This window comes from Phymastichus coffea, unplaced genomic scaffold, assembly GCF_024137745.1.
Source record: "Phymastichus coffea isolate CEN01 unplaced genomic scaffold, Cenicafe_Pcof_1.1 PCOF00035, whole genome shotgun sequence".
Taxonomy (NCBI): Eukaryota; Metazoa; Arthropoda; class Insecta; order Hymenoptera; family Eulophidae; genus Phymastichus; species Phymastichus coffea.
Window position 1 is genome coordinate 1,549,973 of NW_026706846.1, and position 20,459 is coordinate 1,570,431.

Below are 20,459 nucleotides of genomic sequence, written 5' to 3' on the forward strand. Positions count from 1 at the left end.
AAACAAAACAAGTACAAAATAAAACTGAATTTACTTTTTCAACACACTAGGAAATCGGTTTCATAGGAGAAGGCGATTATAATATGAAACATCCGTGGTGGGATCAAAATCATCAACTCCAACATACATGGGCAGAATACTCTATGAAATATTACAAAAAAATAACTATATTCCGATATCCACTGGAAAACCAACATACTAGTCTACAAATATAAACAAGCTTATGGACTTTGTTATAGTAAAAGGTATAAACAAAAATTATTTTGAAGTATCGTTATGCTTAGATTTATTATCAGATCATTCACCGATACTAATTACTCCACACCACCAATTATTTAATAAAGTAAAAAATAAAATAAAAATCGACTAGAAAACATCTGCTCTTTATATAAAGAAACACATAATGTGCAACTTTCCTCTTAAAATAGTTAATAATGTAGAAAGCAGCATCAACTCACTCAACGTAATTTTAACTAAAACTATTACCAAATGCTCTACTGCAGTAAATAGAAATAAAACACAGCAAATCACGTCCACTAAAATAATAAAAAAATCAAAGAAAAGAGTTTATTAAGAAAAAGTTATCAGGTAAATAGATCGAATCAAGACAAAACTAAAGTAAATAAATCATCCAACGATCTAAAAAATGTTATATGAAGAAAAAAACACACAAACGCAGAATTATCTGAGATAACTGAGTCCTGCAGAAGCAACAGAATACTCATTATGGAAAACTACTAAACGACTTAAAAGACAAACTATATTTATACAACTATTAGAAAACCTGGTGGTAACTAGGCAAGATCGGACGAGAAAAAAGCTGAAACTTTCACAAATCATCTTAGCTCAATATTCAAACTTCACCAAAGAATATTGACCGAAGAAAAAGAAAATATCTTACTAAAAGGGTCTGACGTCAAAGACAGTACACTAATCAAATCGACTAAAATAAAAGAAGTATTACAAACCATTGATAATAAAAGAATAGAAAAGCTCCTGGTTTTGATAATATCACAGGAAAAATGATCAAAATGTTACCCTCAAATTCAATGAGATACCTAACAATTGTTTTTAATGCATGCTTGCGTCTCTGGTATTCTCTTTCTCAGTGGAAAGTAGCAGAGATTGTCTTAATACCTAAACCCGATAAAGAATCAGAAGTGGTAAGTGTCATATACTCGTAGACAGATGAATCTTTTATCAAAACTTTCTAAGATCTTTGAAAAACTGCTCCTAGCTACAATTAAACCAATAATACTAAATAGAAAACTTCTTCCTAACCATCAATCCTGGAATGATTTCAATCGAAACTCCTACACAATATATTATAGGCCCATAGTTCGTACCGAATGAAATTATCCGAAATGACTTACAGATACCTACACTTAAAGAAGAAATTAAAAATTCTATACAAAATTTAATTCCAGACACCAAAACCACCTAAATAAACTTGTCAACAAACTTCTCAAGGCATCCATTGCCAATACCAGACTGAAAAAACATAAGCTAATGAATGCGCAAATAAATTAACATAATTATTCCAATCATACTGTAAAACAAAGACAGTATATTTACTCGAGTATACTGCTGTTTTTACATATATATATATATATATATATATATATATATATATATAATATTAACATTTGCTTATTGTCTCTATATGTGAGACAGACTGTAAATAAATTTAGGGTAATAATAAAAAATTTTTTTTCGATATAATAAATTGAAATAGGATAAATTGGCATTTTCGCAGATGTTCAAGCAGAAAAAAGTTTTGTTTAAAAATAATCTTCACTAAAAAATAAAATATAATCCTAAGTGATTTAACTAAAAACCCCCATACCCGGTTATGCACTAACCCCCGACTACTACATCCCATATTCTGTAACCAAAGAACTATGTAGCCTTTTAGGCAGGAACCTCAGTCTGCTATATCGCAATAACTTTAACCCAAGATCCCTGTACCCTGTAATAACCTCCGACTACTATATCTCAAGTTCCTTAACCCTAATACTGTACCTAGCTAGGTTTACCATTGTTATCTTTCAACGAAAGTTTCTTCTGTTTAAACAATATTTGTAAAATTGCAAATGTGTCATACTTCAATGTATCATGGGGGAGGGAAAGAGGGAGGGTAGTGGCAGGAGGAGGAGAAAGAGGGAGGTGTAGGGGAGGGACGGGGGCTAAAAGAGCGAGAGAGGGGGGGAGGAGAGAGATACACTAGTTACAGAGTTTGAAAACCGGCAAAAAATGTTTTTTTACGCTTTTAGGTTAAGATACCTCAAAAACTGAGAGTGATGGAGCAATTCAGCGCACCAAATTCCTTCGGAAAGACTTTGTTTGTTCTCTGTATGCGGGCTTTTTTTCTTTAGTAAGGTTTGAATACTGTTCCTAGGTGATTGGTAGAAGTTGCAAATCAAGAATCGCGACGAACAGCTCGTTCGCTTGTATCTCGATTTCTGAAGCTCCATTAAATTTTAGTTTGGGGTTTGTGGGTTTGTGGGTTTGAGGTTTAATAATTTGGGGTTTATAGCTTCAGGATTTTGGATTTGTATATTATAATTTTTATAACTTTTTCTAAGATTTAGATACATGCTGGGATATCCTAGATATCTTTTTTGATATCACTACCTTTTAATACATACCCTCTTTTCCGAAATTTCAAAATACGATATCTCAGCAAAAAAAAAATATTTAAGCAAACTCAAGAGCATTTAAAAGGGTAAGACTTCTACTTTAAAGTAATGTTTATAATTTTTGAAACAAAGAAATAAAATGAGGTGCTACATAACGTACATACGTAAAGAGGTAAAAAACGCTGTTATTGGACTTTTAGGTTAAGATATTCTGAAAGCACACTATTAAATAAATAGTCTATAGGTTTAGAACATGAATGTTTTATCGCTGTTCTTCTTGAACAAAAGGGTTCTCAATCTTCTCTTTGTATTATAATTTTATATATAGTAGAAGCATTCCAGTTTATTAGAAATTTTAATTTACCAACGATATTTTTAATATTATCATTCAGTATGTCAAATTTTTATCCGAAATTGATTCTATCTATTTAATTACTGTAAGATCTTATTAGTAATCATAGAATAATGTTTTCTGAATCTGTTAAATAGATATGGTATAAGGCCAGCTTAGAAGAAGAATTGAACGTACTGACTCTCACAGACGATCTAAAACTTCTGTCACAAGATCTTTGTGCTGTAAATTTATCATCTCGAACTTTAAAACTTCTGTCTCTTAAAGAAGATGTCCAAGAATCATTTGCTAAAAAATACTGGCATCTTCCAATTATCAAATCAAACGCCATTTCCATCATCGGTACAATAAGAAAAGATTCTTGGACTAACACTGCTTGCAGTTATCTTGTCGTTGGCACCGAATATGGAGAAATACTTATAATGGATCACAGGTTCGAATTCGTATGTTTGGTTTATTACGATATAGATTTAATAAAACTTTCGCTTTTTTTACAGGGCTTTTTTTGTTGTTGAAAGGCATATTATAGATTGGCCACCTGTGGCACTGGCTACAACTGGATTATGGACAGGGGATGGGCAAATAGTATTTGCTGGACGTGAGGGTAAAATAGGAGCAGTCAAACGATCAAGTAAATTTCAACATTGGGAAACATTACCATCGCCTGCTATGGCATTGACAACCTTGAGTTACGAAGGAATTGTCGTAGCTACAATGACGGGCTATTTGTGGGCATTTTCTAATAGGGTATCAGTATTTTATTTTTAATAAGAATGATTCTAGCTTAAAATCGGCTCATTTTTGTAATGATCCAAATCACAGTTTCTATGCCCTTGCAAGAAGCTAAAAAATTACAACCGTACACAAAAAAAATATCGGTAACAGAGCTGTCACATATTTATTCCTAACCAATAATCTTTGTCCATGTTTGTTTTTAAACAAAAATTTAAAATTTTAAATAAATCTTTAAACAAAAATTTTAAATTTTTGTTTAAAGATTTATATTATTTTGTTTTAAAGATTTGTCCAAGTCTTTTTTAATAATGTTTTAGGGTTAGATATTTTTTTTATATATAGCGAGGTAAAATCAAAACAAAAATTACGAAATTTTAAATAGCTCAGCCTGTTTAAAAAAATGGCAATAAAAATAGAAAAAGCTTTTATTTTTTTTATCTACTATCTAAAGCACTCATTTAAAAATATTTTTTAATCAAATTAATAATGTAACAGGCTGCCGTTTAGTCTATGATCCTGCAGACGTACCTTTAATTGCGACTAAACGACCCCTTGTTGCACCAGGCACAGTAACCTACCTTGCCTCGAAGTGCGCCTGCGCAGAGTCTCTTCACCGTTCCGAGTTGGGTTCCCCAACTCACCACTTGGCGGCGCTGTCGCCCCTTGTTAGTAGCGCTCGAACGGCCGCCACTGGAACCTAAGTTGAAGATCCGCGTCTACCTGCACTCGCACGGTTCGTGCAACGCAATCGGCGAATTCGAAACGAATGTAAATAAACACGGGCGCGACCTCCGGACAAAGGAAAGACACAAAAACGACTCTTTGATTCGGTAGAAACGGTAAAAATGCACTTTATTACTGCAATTAACCTACACGGGGAATTGGCCGAGAGACTTACGCACGCACGCGTGAATGTCAAGACACGCAAATTGCGAGAGAGAGAGAAAACCGCGATTCCCGCGAACTACCTGCTCGCACGCAATAAACAAATTCTTCGCGCTCGCTGCGCGGATTCGCACGCAAATTATGACAATAATTAAACAAGGGAAGAAGGTGCACCTACCGCGAGAACGATGAGGATACGGTGGCCAACCGTATCCGACAAACACGCTGTTAATCGACTGATCCGCTGCTTGCTGCACCGCTTCTATTGCTGTCGCTGCTGTTGTTGTTGTCGCCACTGATGTTGCTGCTGTTGATGCTGCTGCTGTTGCTGCTACTGCAGTTGCTGCTACTGCTATTGCTGCTGCTGCTGCTGCACACCCACCCACGCACTCCAGTCACAATGTCAATGGCAAAACACAAAACTCGGGAGGTTGGAGGTTAGCGCGACGCTGACGGACTGAGTAGCACAGTCATACTGACGATCGGAGCCTCCCCTCCCGGTCATCGCCCCTTACGCGCTCTCTCTCTCTCCCGCGGACCGAACGCGGCTCCTCTCGCTTAGCCGCTCGTTAACCTCGCGCGAGTCTACGATTTTCGGTAATCGTTGCAATAATTATATGAGTGTTTTTCTCAAAGAACAGTATTTATTTTCAATGCTTGTTATATCCATAGCTGTCACTCGTTTTACAGCGGTCATTCTGAACAGACATCGAAAAAATTAATATTGTTGATAATCTCCTTGATAATCTGAAAAACTTGTAGTAGTGTTTTCATATAATTTTCAAGTAAAATGTAAAATAAAGTTATCTACATATGCAAATATCATTATCCTTAAAACCAGTCATAATTGCTGAAAACGATTAAACGATGCCGATGCAAAATCTTCGTGGTGGGGATCAAAATACCAATCTAATACTAACTCTCAATCAAAAAAGTGTAGATCATATCACTCATCACCACGTTTTGTTGCGAAGTTTCGAGAGCTGTGGCCTCTTGATATAAGGACTTATGGTCTTCGGTTATATTGAGAATGTTGAATAAAGCTATTTTCGGTTCTTTTCGTTGGCTTACCAATTTCATAAGGGTAGAAACCCTTCCTCTAATTAATGGAAAAATTAATGGAAATTAAACTGAAAATTAAAAAATTAATGGAATTAATGGAAATCTCATCCACGATCATTACGTTCAATTAGGCAACTGGTAGATTCCTGTTTTAATCACCAGATAGCCAAAATTAAATGTGATCAATATATCTGTGTTATCTAGCATGGTACAGGATAGCGCACGTATAGCGCATGAATTCAGAAGTGTACTATCTATACAACCACCACCTTATTTCGTTTTTAGAATCGTAACTTTTAGTTAACTTGAAAAGCCTCAAAACCCGGCATAACTAGTTAACAAATAGTGCCTTATTATCTGAAACGATGTTCTGCGGATGTAGCTCAGCTAGCGCATTGACAGTGGTACCTGCAGCGACAACCCAGTGACTCGAGCCCTGATTACCTTTCTCTCTTTCTTTCTCTCTCTCTCTCTTTCTCTCTCTAGTGGTGACATTGTTGACTACGTATAGCGCTAATGTAACGTAAAATTAAATTTTACTGAATTGGTTTTATATTGCATGCGCCGATGAATTTGTGTAGTTAATGGGTAGCAAACGTTATTTTGATTCTCTCTCTCTCTCTCTCTCTCTCTAACTACTCTTCCTCTTGCACGGTTACTAAGTTTTGTGTACAAAATTTGGTTTTTTTATGTATTAAATCTTAACTAGCTTTTAGAGTATTGCGCCTTATGCATGTTTTTCCATTCGTATACCGGTGATTTTTTCGTGTACGGTCTCTATATAAACTAATCTTCTTTGTTCTCTTCTTGAATCCATAGAGATATACTCTTGTTAACGATATTTCTATCCGATAGGGCTGAACTACGAATAGCCTGTATTTCTCTTCGCAACAAGTCCATCTCTGATTCCGTTAGATCTGTGACACACTTTCTTGTCAACTATTCAGAAGGTAGTCGCTTTCTTTTTATATAAATGGATGTTACCATATAACCATCGCTGTTTCGATCGAAAATCCTTTTTGTATAAGACCAAACATTCAACATATTATATAGTTTCTTACTACACCTCATTCAAGTTGATCAAAATTATTTTTTACTATATCATTTAATATTTCTAAGCATTTAATATTGAAAATATAAGTATTATAATTGAAGCTCGTTTAAAAAAGATTTTTTGGAACTTAAATATTAATCATAATAATTCTTATTAAGAGTAAGCAAGTACCATAACACATCATTATTTTACATTGTCTTGTTCTTTCAATAAACATCTGCATATTACTAAAACTAGATTTTACGTAGTTCACACAATTTGAGAGATATATTATGGGTAGCACGTGTTGTTTTCGATCAATATTTCGCCATCAACCCAAGTCTACAATTTTACGACTGTAGCTATCATTTACTTTCCTGTCGGCACTTGCATAGTTTTTCTTATTTTTGGACAATTTTTAACACACGATAACTGTTGCATCAGTCAGTCAGTTAGTTGAGAGCCATTGATGAGCTTATACGTTATCGGTTGTACACGTCACCTGCTCTAAAAATAAATGACATTTTTCACCTTCATCACATTAAATTTTTATAAATAATATAATCAATAGCAAATCATATGCAACTAAATACAAAATATTTTATATTTATAAGCATATAAATATCTATTATAACGGGGATTTAGCCCGGTTAGCCCCGTCAATATAAAGAAAGGAAATAACTAAGGTTAGATTAGGAATGTCCGGGCGAAGTCTGAAGCCTCCAGGACTGTCCGTCTTCTCAGGTCCGGTGTTCGTTACGCCGGTGACAGGACGGCCGGATCCGCGCAGATTCGTGGTGTTGACTGAAGGACGCGAAAGCCGATGATTCGAAAGCGGGTGTAGGCGCGAAAGGGGGAAGCGTTTGAATAAGGCGTCGGTGTACGATTAAATAAAAAAAAGAGGCTAATGGTAAACAGTGTTTTTAATCAATAGAGGTTAACAAAAAGCGGTCGGGAGGAGGGAGAGAGTACGCCGAGAGAACGGATAGAGAGAGAGTAAACCAACTAGCAGGTACTTACAATGACGGTACTCGTCCTCTAGGTACGTAAACGAGTCGCACAGTTTGCGTAAACGCGCGCGCACAAGTTATCGGGCACCACGTGCACTCCGCGGCTCGTTTCCTCTTGACGATCTCCCGCTTTAACAGCTACAGCGCACAAGCGTAGATCTTCTGCAGGGCCGGGCGACGTCGCAACTCCTCTCCGGATAAAGGCCACAGCTTCGAGATTGCAGAAGAGGGAAACACTAGGTCACAACCAAGATCTCAGCAAGGAAAGTCGTCGAGACAAAAGAATCCACTCGTCCGCTGACAAATCCGCACGATGACAACTCTTTAGCGTGATACTTGCTCGACTCTCGATTTCGTTCTGCTCTGCCTCTCGTCGATTAGTGCCCGCGGTCACTCGCTAAAGCGCGACTATGTCTCTCTCTCTCTCTCTCTCTCCGCGCCTCGTGGTCGCGCGCGGAAGTATCCCTGCGTACTCGCATCTCTCTCTCTCTCTCTTACCTTATATTCGAGCCGAAAAGTGACTACATATACAAATATATTAATAATAATTGATAGATGAATATAAACATAATAAATTCATAAATATATATAGGATAAGTTCGGAGAAATAGGTTACATTTACATATCATTACTAGGGAGAGAGAGATATAACGGGTTGGCAATCTCCCTCGTTATATCCCCCCGGCCCAGACGCTGAGTACGGGGTACCAGCTCGAAAGGAAGACTCTCTCTCTCTCGGTAATAAGGAAAAGCCGAAACTTATTATAAGACTTTATTATCGTCAACGTCAAAGAAAAGGGAAATATCGTGATACAAAAAAAGGTTAAACAAAGAAACATTAAGTGGGCGCCTCTCTTCCTCCGTACAAAGTCGAGGTCCAGCTAATCATCTGCTCGCGATGAGGATGCGTCGACGCAGGTGGGCATCGAGGACCCTCCTACTCATCGTAGGAATATGGGGCCAAGAGTCCCTGGGCCCATTTCCAATGCTGGGTGTAGTTGGGGCAGTCCCTTCCCCTTGACACTCCTGTCAGGCCACAGTGCGGGCAGCTCCGGATCAACCGAAGGTCTAGGCGGGGGCCATCCCACTTGCCGCACGGGCGAGTAGCGGCTGCTCCCTGCCTCGCATGGTGACCTGGTTCGTTCCTCGCCCTGTTGGACACGTGCGGGTTGGGAACCAGGAGAGGACGGCTGGCGTTCTCCTCTTCCAAGGCCGCCAGCTGGGCCCGCAGAGCGTGCCATTCCTGGAGCTTCTTGGCCTGCTCCGCTATAATGCGCTCCCTTTCCTGCTCTGCCTCCAGTCTCCTCTTCCTCTCGGTGAGCCAGGCCGAGCGCGTCTCCTCGAGGTAGGCAGCCAGATCAATGGCCTCCTGCACCTTGGGGAGCCATTCTTTTGCCAGCTCTGTTGCCTGAGGGCATGGACGGCCGGCGAAGTCGAGGACCGCCTGGTAGGCCTCTTGTTCCTGCTTGGTGGCTTCGATGCGGGCCTTCCTGGCTGCCTTGGCTCGAGTCAGGATCTCGCCCCATTCGGCGGACAGGTCCTTGGTCACCGTTGATCCGGGTAATGGACTCGGGGCTACCTCGTCCTCAAAGACTGCCCCGGTGGCCGTTGGAGAGGCCTGGGCATGCGTTGACGCAGGTGGGTCCTTTGGACCAGATAGCAGGATCGGTGCCCGTTTGCCCTCAGAGGCGAGTTCAACGGCCCCTGGGAGGGCTCCCTCGTGCGTGGACGCTATTTGGTGAGCTGGTCCTTCCGGCGGCGCGGCTGAAGCGGTTGCCTCGAGGGTGTGCGGTGACGCCTCCGGTGGTGCGCCAATAGCCAGTCGGCTAGAGGTACTTGGCAGTCGTGCCAAGTCGGCCGTGGCTGGGGTGACCAGGCCCACCAGGGTGGGTGAGGCTCCTGCTGCCAACAGTTCGTGCGTCAGTCGCGCAATCCCCTCTATCAGCTCCTGGGACACCCACAGCTGTCTGTCCGCCGACATTATCTGTAATTAAGTCAGGTACAATCAGATAAGATTCCAGGGGCTAACAGGAAGGAAGGGAGTAGGGGTGAGGAAAGAAGCCTGTTCCCGTCAGTGATTCCTAGGGCGCAGACGTCGAGGGGATGCGGCCACCGGGATTAACGGAGGTTTTTTCGATCCTCGAGGGCGTCCTCTCCTCTTAGACACTACGGCCGGCGTAGGTTCCATCTCGGTGATTCCCTCTCGACTTACTTCCGCCGTATCATCCCGCGTAATCGCTACCGACCGGCTTAACTGAGGCTGAGCTTCGTCGGGCTCGTCGTTGAATTCGACATCATCACTCTCCTCATCGTCGGGGAGCTGCGCTCGATCGAAGCAGGGCTTCAGGCCTTCTAAGGCGACCTTACCGAAGTCCATACCGTTCTCATCCCTAAGCTGGTAGGAGCTGGGACCATTCCGACGCGTTATTATAAAGGGTCCGCAGTATTTCGGACCTAATTTGGCTGCGACGGCCTTGGCTGACGACGACAGTAAGTGATTCTTCGCCCACACTTTGTCGCCTACGTCGAAAGTCACATCGCGATGTCTCCTGTTATAATAGGCCTCTTGGCGATCTTGGGCGGCTCTCGAGTTCTGTGACGCCTTTGCTCTGTACTCCTCGAGCCTTTCCATGCGAGAGCGCCAGTCTTCTAGGGCTTCTCCTTGAAGCTCGTTCTCCGCTTTCCTTTCCTCGTCCCTCTTCGTGGAGTTAGGCAACTCAGGGTTCCTTCCATAATTCAGGAATGCGGGGCTAGAGCGAGTAGCTTCCTGCACGGCCGTGTTATATGCGAAGGCGAACTCTGCCACGTGCTTATCCCAGGTACTGTGACGCTCTTCGATGAAGGCCGAAATCATGGTCTTAATAGTCCGGTTAGCTCTTTCCGTGGGATTAGACTTCGGGGAGTAAGGTGCGCATGTCGCATGAACCACTCCCTTAGACTCCAGGAAGCTATCCACAAGCTTATTCTTAAACGGTGTCCCATTATCCGACAGGAATTTATCGGGGACACCATACCGGAGAAATATGCGCTCGTTGAGCTCCCTTTTAATGGTCTTGGCATTCGCCTTCCTAATCGGGATACACTCGATCCAACGAGTGAAAAGATCTACAAATACGAGTAGATATTCGTGGCCCTGTGGCGATCTAGGAAACGGCCCCATCGTATCTCCTGAGACTATCTCCCAGGGGCGGTGAACTATATGCCGACCCATAAGTCCCGCAGGAGCCCTTTGCTCGACCTTCACCTGCTGGCAGGTGGTGCAATTCCTGACGTAATGGGCCACATCCTTATATATCTTGGGCCAAAAATACTGTGTGACCGCCCGCTGATGAGTTTTAAAACGCCCTAAGTGTCCGGCCGTCGGTTCATCGTGGCATTCCGCGAGGATGCGTTCACGCAACTCTCGAGGGATCACGAGTTTCCACGCTTCGTAATCTTGACCCAACACGTCGTCGACGGCAGGGTCCGGCCTATAAGCGAACAGTCTACCGCCGGTGACCTTCCAGTGCGGGTGCTCACTCGGACTTTCAAGGACTTTTAGTACCATTTTCCTGTACCATGGGTCCTTGATATTCTCATCAACTTTTAGCGAAGCCGCGGCGGCTGTCACATCCTCTTCAGTCTCATACATGCGAGACAGGGCGTCTGGCACAACGTTATCCTTCCCTTTCCGGTGTACGATATCGAAATCGTACGATTGTAGGCGCAATGACCAGCGACCTAGCTTACCGTTCGGGTTCTTCAAGTTGCGCAGCCAGACCAAGCTATGATGGTCAGTCACGACGGTAAAGTGGTAGCCTTCGATGTACGGCCTATATTTTTCTATTGACCATATCACGCTTAGGCAGTCCCGCTCCGTGACTGACAGCTTTCGTTCTGAGGTAGAGAGGGTGCGGCTCGCGAAGCATAGGACCTTATCCTCCCCATCGATGTGCTGCAGCAAAACACTGCCTAAACCAGTATCGCTCGCGTCACACTCGATGACGAACGGGGCTCGATAGTCCGGACGGGCTAATACAGGCGCAGTAGCAACTAACGCTTTAACCCTTTCGAAAGCCGCTTCTTGCTCGTCTCCCCACTCAAACTTGGCGTCTTTACGCGTTAACGCCGTGAGGGGTTCACAGATCGTTGCGTAATCGCCTAAAAACTTCCGGTACCACGCGGCCATCCCAAGGAACCTACGTAACTGCTTGAGATTCCTTGGCGCGGGGTACTCAAGGATGGGGCGAGTCCTCTCAGGATCGGGGCGACAACCTTCGCGATTGACCAGTACTCCGAGGTAACGTACCTCAGTCATACATATCCGCGATTTCTTGCGGTTTATCATTAGACCGGCTTCTTTAATCCGATGCAGGATCATCTTAAGCCATTTGACGTGGTCCTTGAACGTTTCAGTCGCGATAATCAGATCGTCTAAGTATGCAAACGCATAGGGTTCCATCTCTGGAGTGATCACTTTATCTGCCAACGATTGGAAGGTTGCTGGTCCACCTGCGAGTCCATACGGCATCCTGACAAACTCGAACAACCCCATACCCGGAACAGTAAACGCTGTGATCGGGATCGACCGTTGGGTCAAGGGAATTTGCAAAAATGCACCTGAGCAGTCCAGGGCCGTGATATACCTCGCGTGCTGCAGCTTGCGCAAAATCACGTCCATGTAGGGCAAAGGGTATGCGCTAACGCGTGACACTGCGTTCACCTTCCGGTAGTCAATACAGAACCTGTACGAACCATCGGGCTTACGTACCATGACTACCGGGCTGGACCATTCACTGGTTGATTTACGAATTATGCCGTCCTCCAGCATCTTACTCACCTGTACGTGCATCTCTTTCTCTATCTTGGGAGAAACAGGGTAGTAACGTTGCTTTATAGGGATTGCTTCCCCGACGTCAATGTCGTGCTGAATCCAACCAGTACACCCTACTCGCTCGCACAAAGACTCAGGCAGCAGTTCTTCAATCACCTTCCGTATCTCTTCGCGCTGGTCTTCCGAAACATCTTCTATTCCTAGAGAGGCCAACGACAGGGACTTCTCCGTACGTAACGAAGAAAGGATGGCAGGAATCTCCTTGCCTTCCCTCCCCATTCGAAATGTATTCGTCTCGGGGTCCAATACTGCTGTGAAAGCTCGAATAAAGTCGCCCCCTAGAGTACACTCCGCATCGGCCTCCTTTAAGATAAGAGTGTCGATGAGGTGTGTCATCTCCGCGACTGTAAAGGGTAATTTTACGTGGCCTAGTATGGGTACCCTATGACCGTCGACGGCCCGCGCGACCTGGCCCGCACTATAGTTCACTCGGCAGTTCAACGCTGCTGCTATTTGTAGACCTAAAGAGTTAAGGACCGTGCGTGAAGCGCCAGTGTCATATAAGGCTCGGAAAGTGAAAGATCCGATGCGTACCGTCAGCCACCACCTGGGATACTTTTCAACCGAGGCGCTTGCCACAGTACCTCCATCGACCTGCGTCTGCGCATCCTTCGAACTGCTCGTGGCTTGCGTTGAGTCAGCTACTTCGATACGCAGAGCTTGCGCTACTCCTGTGACGCCATCAGCTTCCAAGGTCCGGGTGTGTAGTGGGGCAGTAGGGACCTCATCTACTTGCCCCCTTCCTCGTTTTTTATCTTCGAGCATTCCGGACAGTCGCGCTTAGTGTAGCCTGGCCAACTACATCCCCAGCATAAGAGCTTCTCTGCGGGACCGGGTACCTGGTCCTTATTCTTGCTACTCTTGGGTATGCGTGCCTTATTAGATAGGCCCCGCTGCCATCCGCCACTTCGGCCACCCTTGGGTGTCTCCGCCAAAGTTCCCTGCGGTGACGCTACTGCCCTTCTTCCGGAATCTCGTTGCGGCGCGCGGCCTGTCGGGGGCTCCTTCTTTCTTGGCGGAGAGCCTTTGCCAGGAGTAGGGTCCATTTCCTTCATCTTCTTCTCGAAAAACTGCTGAAACAGCTTCTCCCACACCGCTTCGGGGCCCTTGTTCGGCTCTTCGGCGAGAGATGCCAAGGCTGGCTTACCCTTCTGCGTCTTCGCTTTGGGCTGCCAGGCGGCCTCCGGTAGCAAGCATTTCTCCGCAGGTGGAGGCGGCGTGTAATTTTCTTCGGACTCTTCGTCCTCAGCCTCCTGGGCCTTAAGCACCAACTGCTGGAGATCAGAGATTCCCCCGCGGTATCTGCGTACCCTCCAGCGCAGCTTCGGGAGCAAGTTTTCGATGATGAGTTCTATTTGGTCAGTCATTGGCCAGGGACGCTCAAACCGGTTCAAAATGGTATAAAGGGAGGAGATGTAATCTCGCACGGGCTCCCCGAGTCCTTGAATGCGTCGGTGCGCCTCCACAACCAGGTTACTTTTGTTTCTGCGCGACTTGCTATACGTTTCCATTGCCGCTTTCCTGAAGTCTTGGTACGTACACCAGGTCGGCCTGAGCATCCGGTACCAAAATAAAGCTGGTTTAGCAAACAGTGGAGTCAGTGAGTCCAACAACTCCTCATCTGACACATGGTCTACACGTCGGTTCTCTTCGACCTGTTCCAAAAACTCCTCGATACTTACGCCGGATTCACCTGAGAACTTAAGTTTCCATTCTCGTATCGTTTTGCCTAGGTGTCTACCTCCGAAGCCTGTCCGCACTGTGTCCGAATAGCTATGCATGTTTGTTGTGGGGCTCGTTGTTTCATCTGTCGCGCCCGCCCGCGTACCGCGCGCTTGCGAGAGCGAGGACTGTGGCCTTGGAGCCAGGACCCCCCTCCCCCAGCTCGAGCATGCGGGGGCGTCAGCCAACGAGGAGGCTGCATAGGCCATAGACGAAGACGACGGGTGTTGTGCCGGGGGCGACGGCTGTAGGGCTCGTGATACGGGCGGTTTCGTCGTCGAGTGAAAAAATTGCGCGTGCGGGTTTAACTTTGAGTCCGGTTGCAATAGTGACAGGTCTTCTATTTGGTTTACTTCGTTTTCAATTAAATCGTAAGTATCTTGAAACTGCACTGTTCTTGAGTCTCTGTTTGCGTTCGTACGGTATTGTGCTTCTGACGGTAACGTTTGCGCGTTTGTCACAATTATTTGCATTTGCTTTAGCAAGTCCCGATTTGTGGTCCTTAGCGCGTTTATTTCTAAATTTTTGTTTGCTACCTCTATTCCTAACCGTTTAACTTCATCTGTTAATTTATCGCAGGATAATATTAAATTTATTTCTGCTTTTAAAGCACGTCGTAATTCATCTGCGGCGGGTTTGGGAATTGATTGGATAATACCGTTCGGCAGACGCATTTTAATAAGGGGGTCCTGTCGTTGTGTGGACGATCTCGGAGCTACATAGCTTGACCATTTAGGTAGTGTTCCCGTATACATTGCAGAGAAGAAGTCCGACGTCGTAGAGGCCATCGTTGTTGGTTGCGTGTACGCGTCGGTCATTGTTGTAGTTGTTACTACGTTTTTCGTTGTTACTTGCGTTGGCGCATCTGTTTGACCTATATCAAATTCGTTCATATTTAAATTGTCTGTGGCACTAGTTGAGTGCGTATTGCTGGTTAGTGCCGCGTTTGTGTCTGCTATTGTTGTAAGTGACATATCAGATTGTGCTGTATTACGCGTAGAGCTGGCCAGTAATTCTTCCGTGACTGGCATATTATCGTCGTTATTTTCATGTCCAGCTGTATCCATGATTGAATTGATAAAGTCGTTCTTAAGGTCAACAGGTATTGTGTCTCCGTTAATGAATGTTAAACACAGGTCAGCTCTTCTACTATGGGCTATATTATCTGGTTCTCTTGTTTCTATAAAATCTTCTGCCGTATAGTCTCCGATTAGCCTGTTATATAGTCGTGTCGCACGCGCAAATAAGGACCCTTCTGTATGTAACTCGAGCTGGTCTAATACGGCATCTAGCTTATCGCTCGGTAGGCTGCGTATCCAGTCGTACATACGTCTATCGACATCTGCCTTGAAAATCTCTAGTTTGCTGTCCCATGTATTTGACATTATATTAATTGATGTATGGTAGCTAAGCGTTATTTAGTTAGCAAACTTTTATAAAATTGTGAGCTTGAGAATTATACAAATATTAAATTAATCTATAAGTAATATTATGTATATATATATAACGCTTATATATAAAAAAAAATGCGTAATAGTATTGTTGAAATTATGTAATTATTAATGAAAGATTTATTGCATTTGATTTCCCTTGTTATAGCGTCAGCGCCTTTGCTTAGTGTCTACGTCGCTTAATTTCCAGAATCTATATATGTAAAATATAAACAGTCTTCTTCGCTTCGCATTCGTATATAATATTTCGGTACGCACGCCTTCGATTTATAGAGTGTCAACAAACCGGCGAGTAACTGTGAGCTTGACACCATGCGAGCGAGCGTCTTGTTATGGTATGCGCTTGCTCGACTCTGGAATGTCAACAAAGCGGCCTCGCGCGAGCTGTTGAGTTTTCGGCGCGCGGACGAAATTTTTATCGCACTTTCAGCCTCACATTCCTTTGTTGGGCGCCAAATTATGTAACGGGGATTTAGCCCGGTTAGCCCCGTCAATATAAAGAAAGGAAATAACTAAGGTTAGATTAGGAATGTCCGGGCGAAGTCTGAAGCCTCCAGGACTGTCCGTCTTCTCAGGTCCGGTGTTCGTTACGCCGGTGACAGGACGGCCGGATCCGCGCAGATTCGTGGTGTTGACTGAAGGACGCGAAAGCCGATGATTCGAAAGCGGGTGTAGGCGCGAAAGGGGGAAGCGTTTGAATAAGGCGTCGGTGTACGATTAAATAAAAAAAAGAGGCTAATGGTAAACAGTGTTTTTAATCAATAGAGGTTAACAAAAAGCGGTCGGGAGGAGGGAGAGAGTACGCCGAGAGAACGGATAGAGAGAGAGTAAACCAACTAGCAGGTACTTACAATGACGGTACTCGTCCTCTAGGTACGTAAACGAGTCGCACAGTTTGCGTAAACGCGCGCGCACAAGTTATCGGGCACCACGTGCACTCCGCGGCTCGTTTCCTCTTGACGATCTCCCGCTTTAACAGCTACAGCGCACAAGCGTAGATCTTCTGCAGGGCCGGGCGACGTCGCAACTCCTCTCCGGATAAAGGCCACAGCTTCGAGATTGCAGAAGAGGGAAACACTAGGTCACAACCAAGATCTCAGCAAGGAAAGTCGTCGAGACAAAAGAATCCACTCGTCCGCTGACAAATCCGCACGATGACAACTCTTTAGCGTGATACTTGCTCGACTCTCGATTTCGTTCTGCTCTGCCTCTCGTCGATTAGTGCCCGCGGTCACTCGCTAAAGCGCGACTATGTCTCTCTCTCTCTCTCTCTCTCCGCGCCTCGTGGTCGCGCGCGGAAGTATCCCTGCGTACTCGCATCTCTCTCTCTCTCTTACCTTATATTCGAGCCGAAAAGTGACTACATATACAAATATATTAATAATAATTGATAGATGAATATAAACATAATAAATTCATAAATATATATAGGATAAGTTCGGAGAAATAGGTTACATTTACATATCATTACTAGGGAGAGAGAGAGATATGACGGGTTGGCAATCTCCCTCGTTATACTATTTGGTATTCTTGATATTTAACGGCTATTCTTTACATGTTTGTGTAAATGAACTTGGTTATGCAATACATACGTAGTTTTAAAGTAAGTTTAGATAAATATTCATACAACAAATAAGTAAAACACTTTTTAAACATTTTTGTATTTTTAATTCATTTTCATCATAAAAAGGACAATAAAGTAAATAAATTATACTATAAAACTACACAATTAAAAAAGATAATTAATTAATACTATCATACTAGCAGATAGATTGTGGTAATTTTCGTAGTTATTGGAAGAGTGACCATTTTTTATGTTATCTAACAATGGATGGCAAACTCCACTAATGACAAAGTAAATTATGTTATTTAATAAACATTATACTTTGGATTCGTAACAAAATTCTTTTCTTTCCTTTTAATTGCTGCATTGAATTGCTGCATCCTTTATACTAATTTTTCAAGTACAGAATGATCAATAGAGTTTCAGCTACTTTCAAAGATATTACATAACTCAGAAAGATTTGGTTCGGCTTTCTTATCTTTCGATCTCACAATAATTTAATACAACTTAAGTTAGGCGACTGAGAAGACCATATCATTCTTTTCTTTACAGAAGAAATGAATGATATGAAAGCTTTAAAGAATGTCATTATCTTCTTGAAAGTGAAATCCATCACCAACTAAGCGCCGTCCAGATCGAATATGTTCGAAAAGGTTATGATATATTTCTTTATTCTATAATATCATCTATATTTTCCAAATCTGCTACTTTGTTATAAGCAAAATGATCCCTGGTCATAATATTTTCTCCTCCTCGTTTGATTTATTGATACAAAACACTGGTTCAAAAATCGATTTCAGGTTTATGCCGCCCGTACTATTGACGTTTGCTACCAAATGATTCGAATTTTGATTCATTAGGTTATGAAATCTTCTTCCAATCTTCGATTAACCAATATATATGTTCTTTTGTCCATGTAAGACATTTCTTACGATGAATGGGTCAAGAAGAGGCGTTTTAGCAGTAATTCATCACGTAAATTATCTTTATGCCAACAGCGTTTCACTGTCGTTAAAGTAGCTGATCTTTTATTGACGCATTGACATTTGCTGTTATTTCAGGTTTTCTGTTATGTTTATTTGATATAATAATAATAATGTTATATTCTTTATTTGATATTTTCGAAGTTATCCTTTATATGAGCGATCACGATTATATTTAGTATCTTTATACTTTAGATTTGCTCGCTAAAAAATTATATCAAAAATTTTTTATAATTTTATTGTAATAAAGCGTTGGCGTGTTAATGCATGCTGATCTCCAATTTTCCTGTATGTACTATATACAGGGTGGACCATTTTAATCGAAGCACCCAGAAATCTTTTTCCAGGTAAGTATGCGTGAAACATGTTTCAGACAAAAGTTGCTGGACTCCGAGGGGGACATAATCGGGTGACCTTGACTCTGACCTTGAGGGTCATTTTCAAGGTCATCAGAAGGTCAACTTTGTTTTTTTAAATAGAAACCTCCATTTTTGACCTCGGATTCAGAAAGAGCGGAAAATTTCCACGTTCAGATGACCTATTATACGTGGGGTCTGGGTGACCACCAAGGTCGCCCCCAACATCACGTAAAGTTCAATATTATTTTTTTCTTAATCTTTCCACCTAACTAACCTAAGATCGGTAATTCCTGATTAATTATTAATAAAAAAGATAATAAATATAATAATTTTTTCATGATAAATAAGATCAATTTGTGTACTGTACACTTTGGTGTGATTTATTTACCCTATCCAAGACACTCCTAAAACAAGTATTGTAGAAATTACTACTACTGTTACTACTAATAGAAAAGTAGAAACAAATTTGACCTTCAAATGACCTTGAAATTGATCCTCAAGGTCGAAGTTAAGGTCACCACAAGATGCCCCTCCCCAAATGCAATAACTTTTGTCTAAATCATTTTTCTCTAAACCATACCGATCTTAGGTAGGTTAGATGGAAAGATTAAGAAAAAAATAACATTATACTTTACGTGATGTTGGGGGCGACCTTGGTGGTCACCCAGACCCCACGTATAATAGGTCATCTGAACGTAGAATTTCCCGCTCTTTCTGAATCCGAGGTCAAAAATGGGGGTTTCTATTTAAAAAAAAAAGTTGACCTTCGGATGACCATGAAAATGACCCTCAAGGTCAGAGTCAAGGTCACCCGATTATGTCCCCCTCGGAGTCCAGCAACTTTTGTCTGAAACATGTTTCACGCATCCTTACCAGGAAAAAGATTTCTGGGTGCTTCGATTAAAATGGTCCACCCTGTATACATATATGTATGTATGTATATGTTTCTTTATGGGGCTTATAGAGTAAAAATCTTTTATTGATTGCATTAATTATTGTTAATGAGAATGGTGAACCGATCTCAACTCCAATGCCGTCATGGTCAGTCTTCATAACGGCCTACTGACTAACGCTCTTTCGTTTTAGAACTGGACGCATCTACAATGGTAACACAATATCCTCTAAATGAAATTTAACATTCACCTGCGCTCCTTTTTGGTATTTCAGTATTAATTTGGCAGGATGTGTTTCTGATTCAGAACGGTTCCCCTTTAGGTTCTAAATTTTTCAACCTATCAATCTTATGATTTCTCCAGTCCTTTAATATTTTTCTCTACTTTTTTTCTTTGATTTCGAGTACTTCTCTGATAAAGGTATCTATAAGTTTCCATTTTTCCTTCAGCATTAGTATGATCGCTACGAGGTTATCTTTCGATAGCAGAGTCATTCCTATTTCAGCTGCGAGCTTTTTATATCGTATTTATGTGTAAGGCACTTCAACAGCATATGTCTCGCAGCATTCTTCTCTTCACTACAAAAACAGCAATTGCTATTAAATTTACGCCCTTTATTGAGTAGATATATCCCGCAACACCTGTGTTCTCTAAGTCTCTGCGTCAATCGATAATTAATATCGCCGTATTCCCAGAGAAATCACTTGTTAATCTTTAGTATAAGAGCATAACCATCATTGTCCATCCTCTGAATTATCCTTTTCCTCTTACAAACTCTTAAAAAGCGTCTCCCTTGTTTTTTTTTCGTATTTGCTTTATATTGTTCTCCGTCAACTGCTCCTGTTTCGGGCGATATACTCGGTATACAAGAGCAGATAAGCAATTTATGTTCTGGAAT

The 20,459-nt window shown here is 42.5% G+C and overlaps 1 protein-coding gene across 2 annotated transcripts in view; it reads left to right on the plus strand.

Annotated features, from left to right (window-relative positions):
• LOC131663400 (Bardet-Biedl syndrome 1 protein homolog) overlaps positions 1–20,459 on the plus strand; it is a 517,955-nt gene that overhangs the window by 391,478 nt on the left and 106,018 nt on the right. For both annotated transcript variants that reach the window (XM_058933792.1, XM_058933793.1), the window contains exons 4-5: positions 3,129–3,424; positions 3,489–3,738. In XM_058933792.1, the coding sequence (XP_058789775.1) occupies positions 3,129–3,424; positions 3,489–3,738 (546 nt within the window). The remainder of the gene's footprint in view (positions 1–3,128; positions 3,425–3,488; positions 3,739–20,459) is intronic.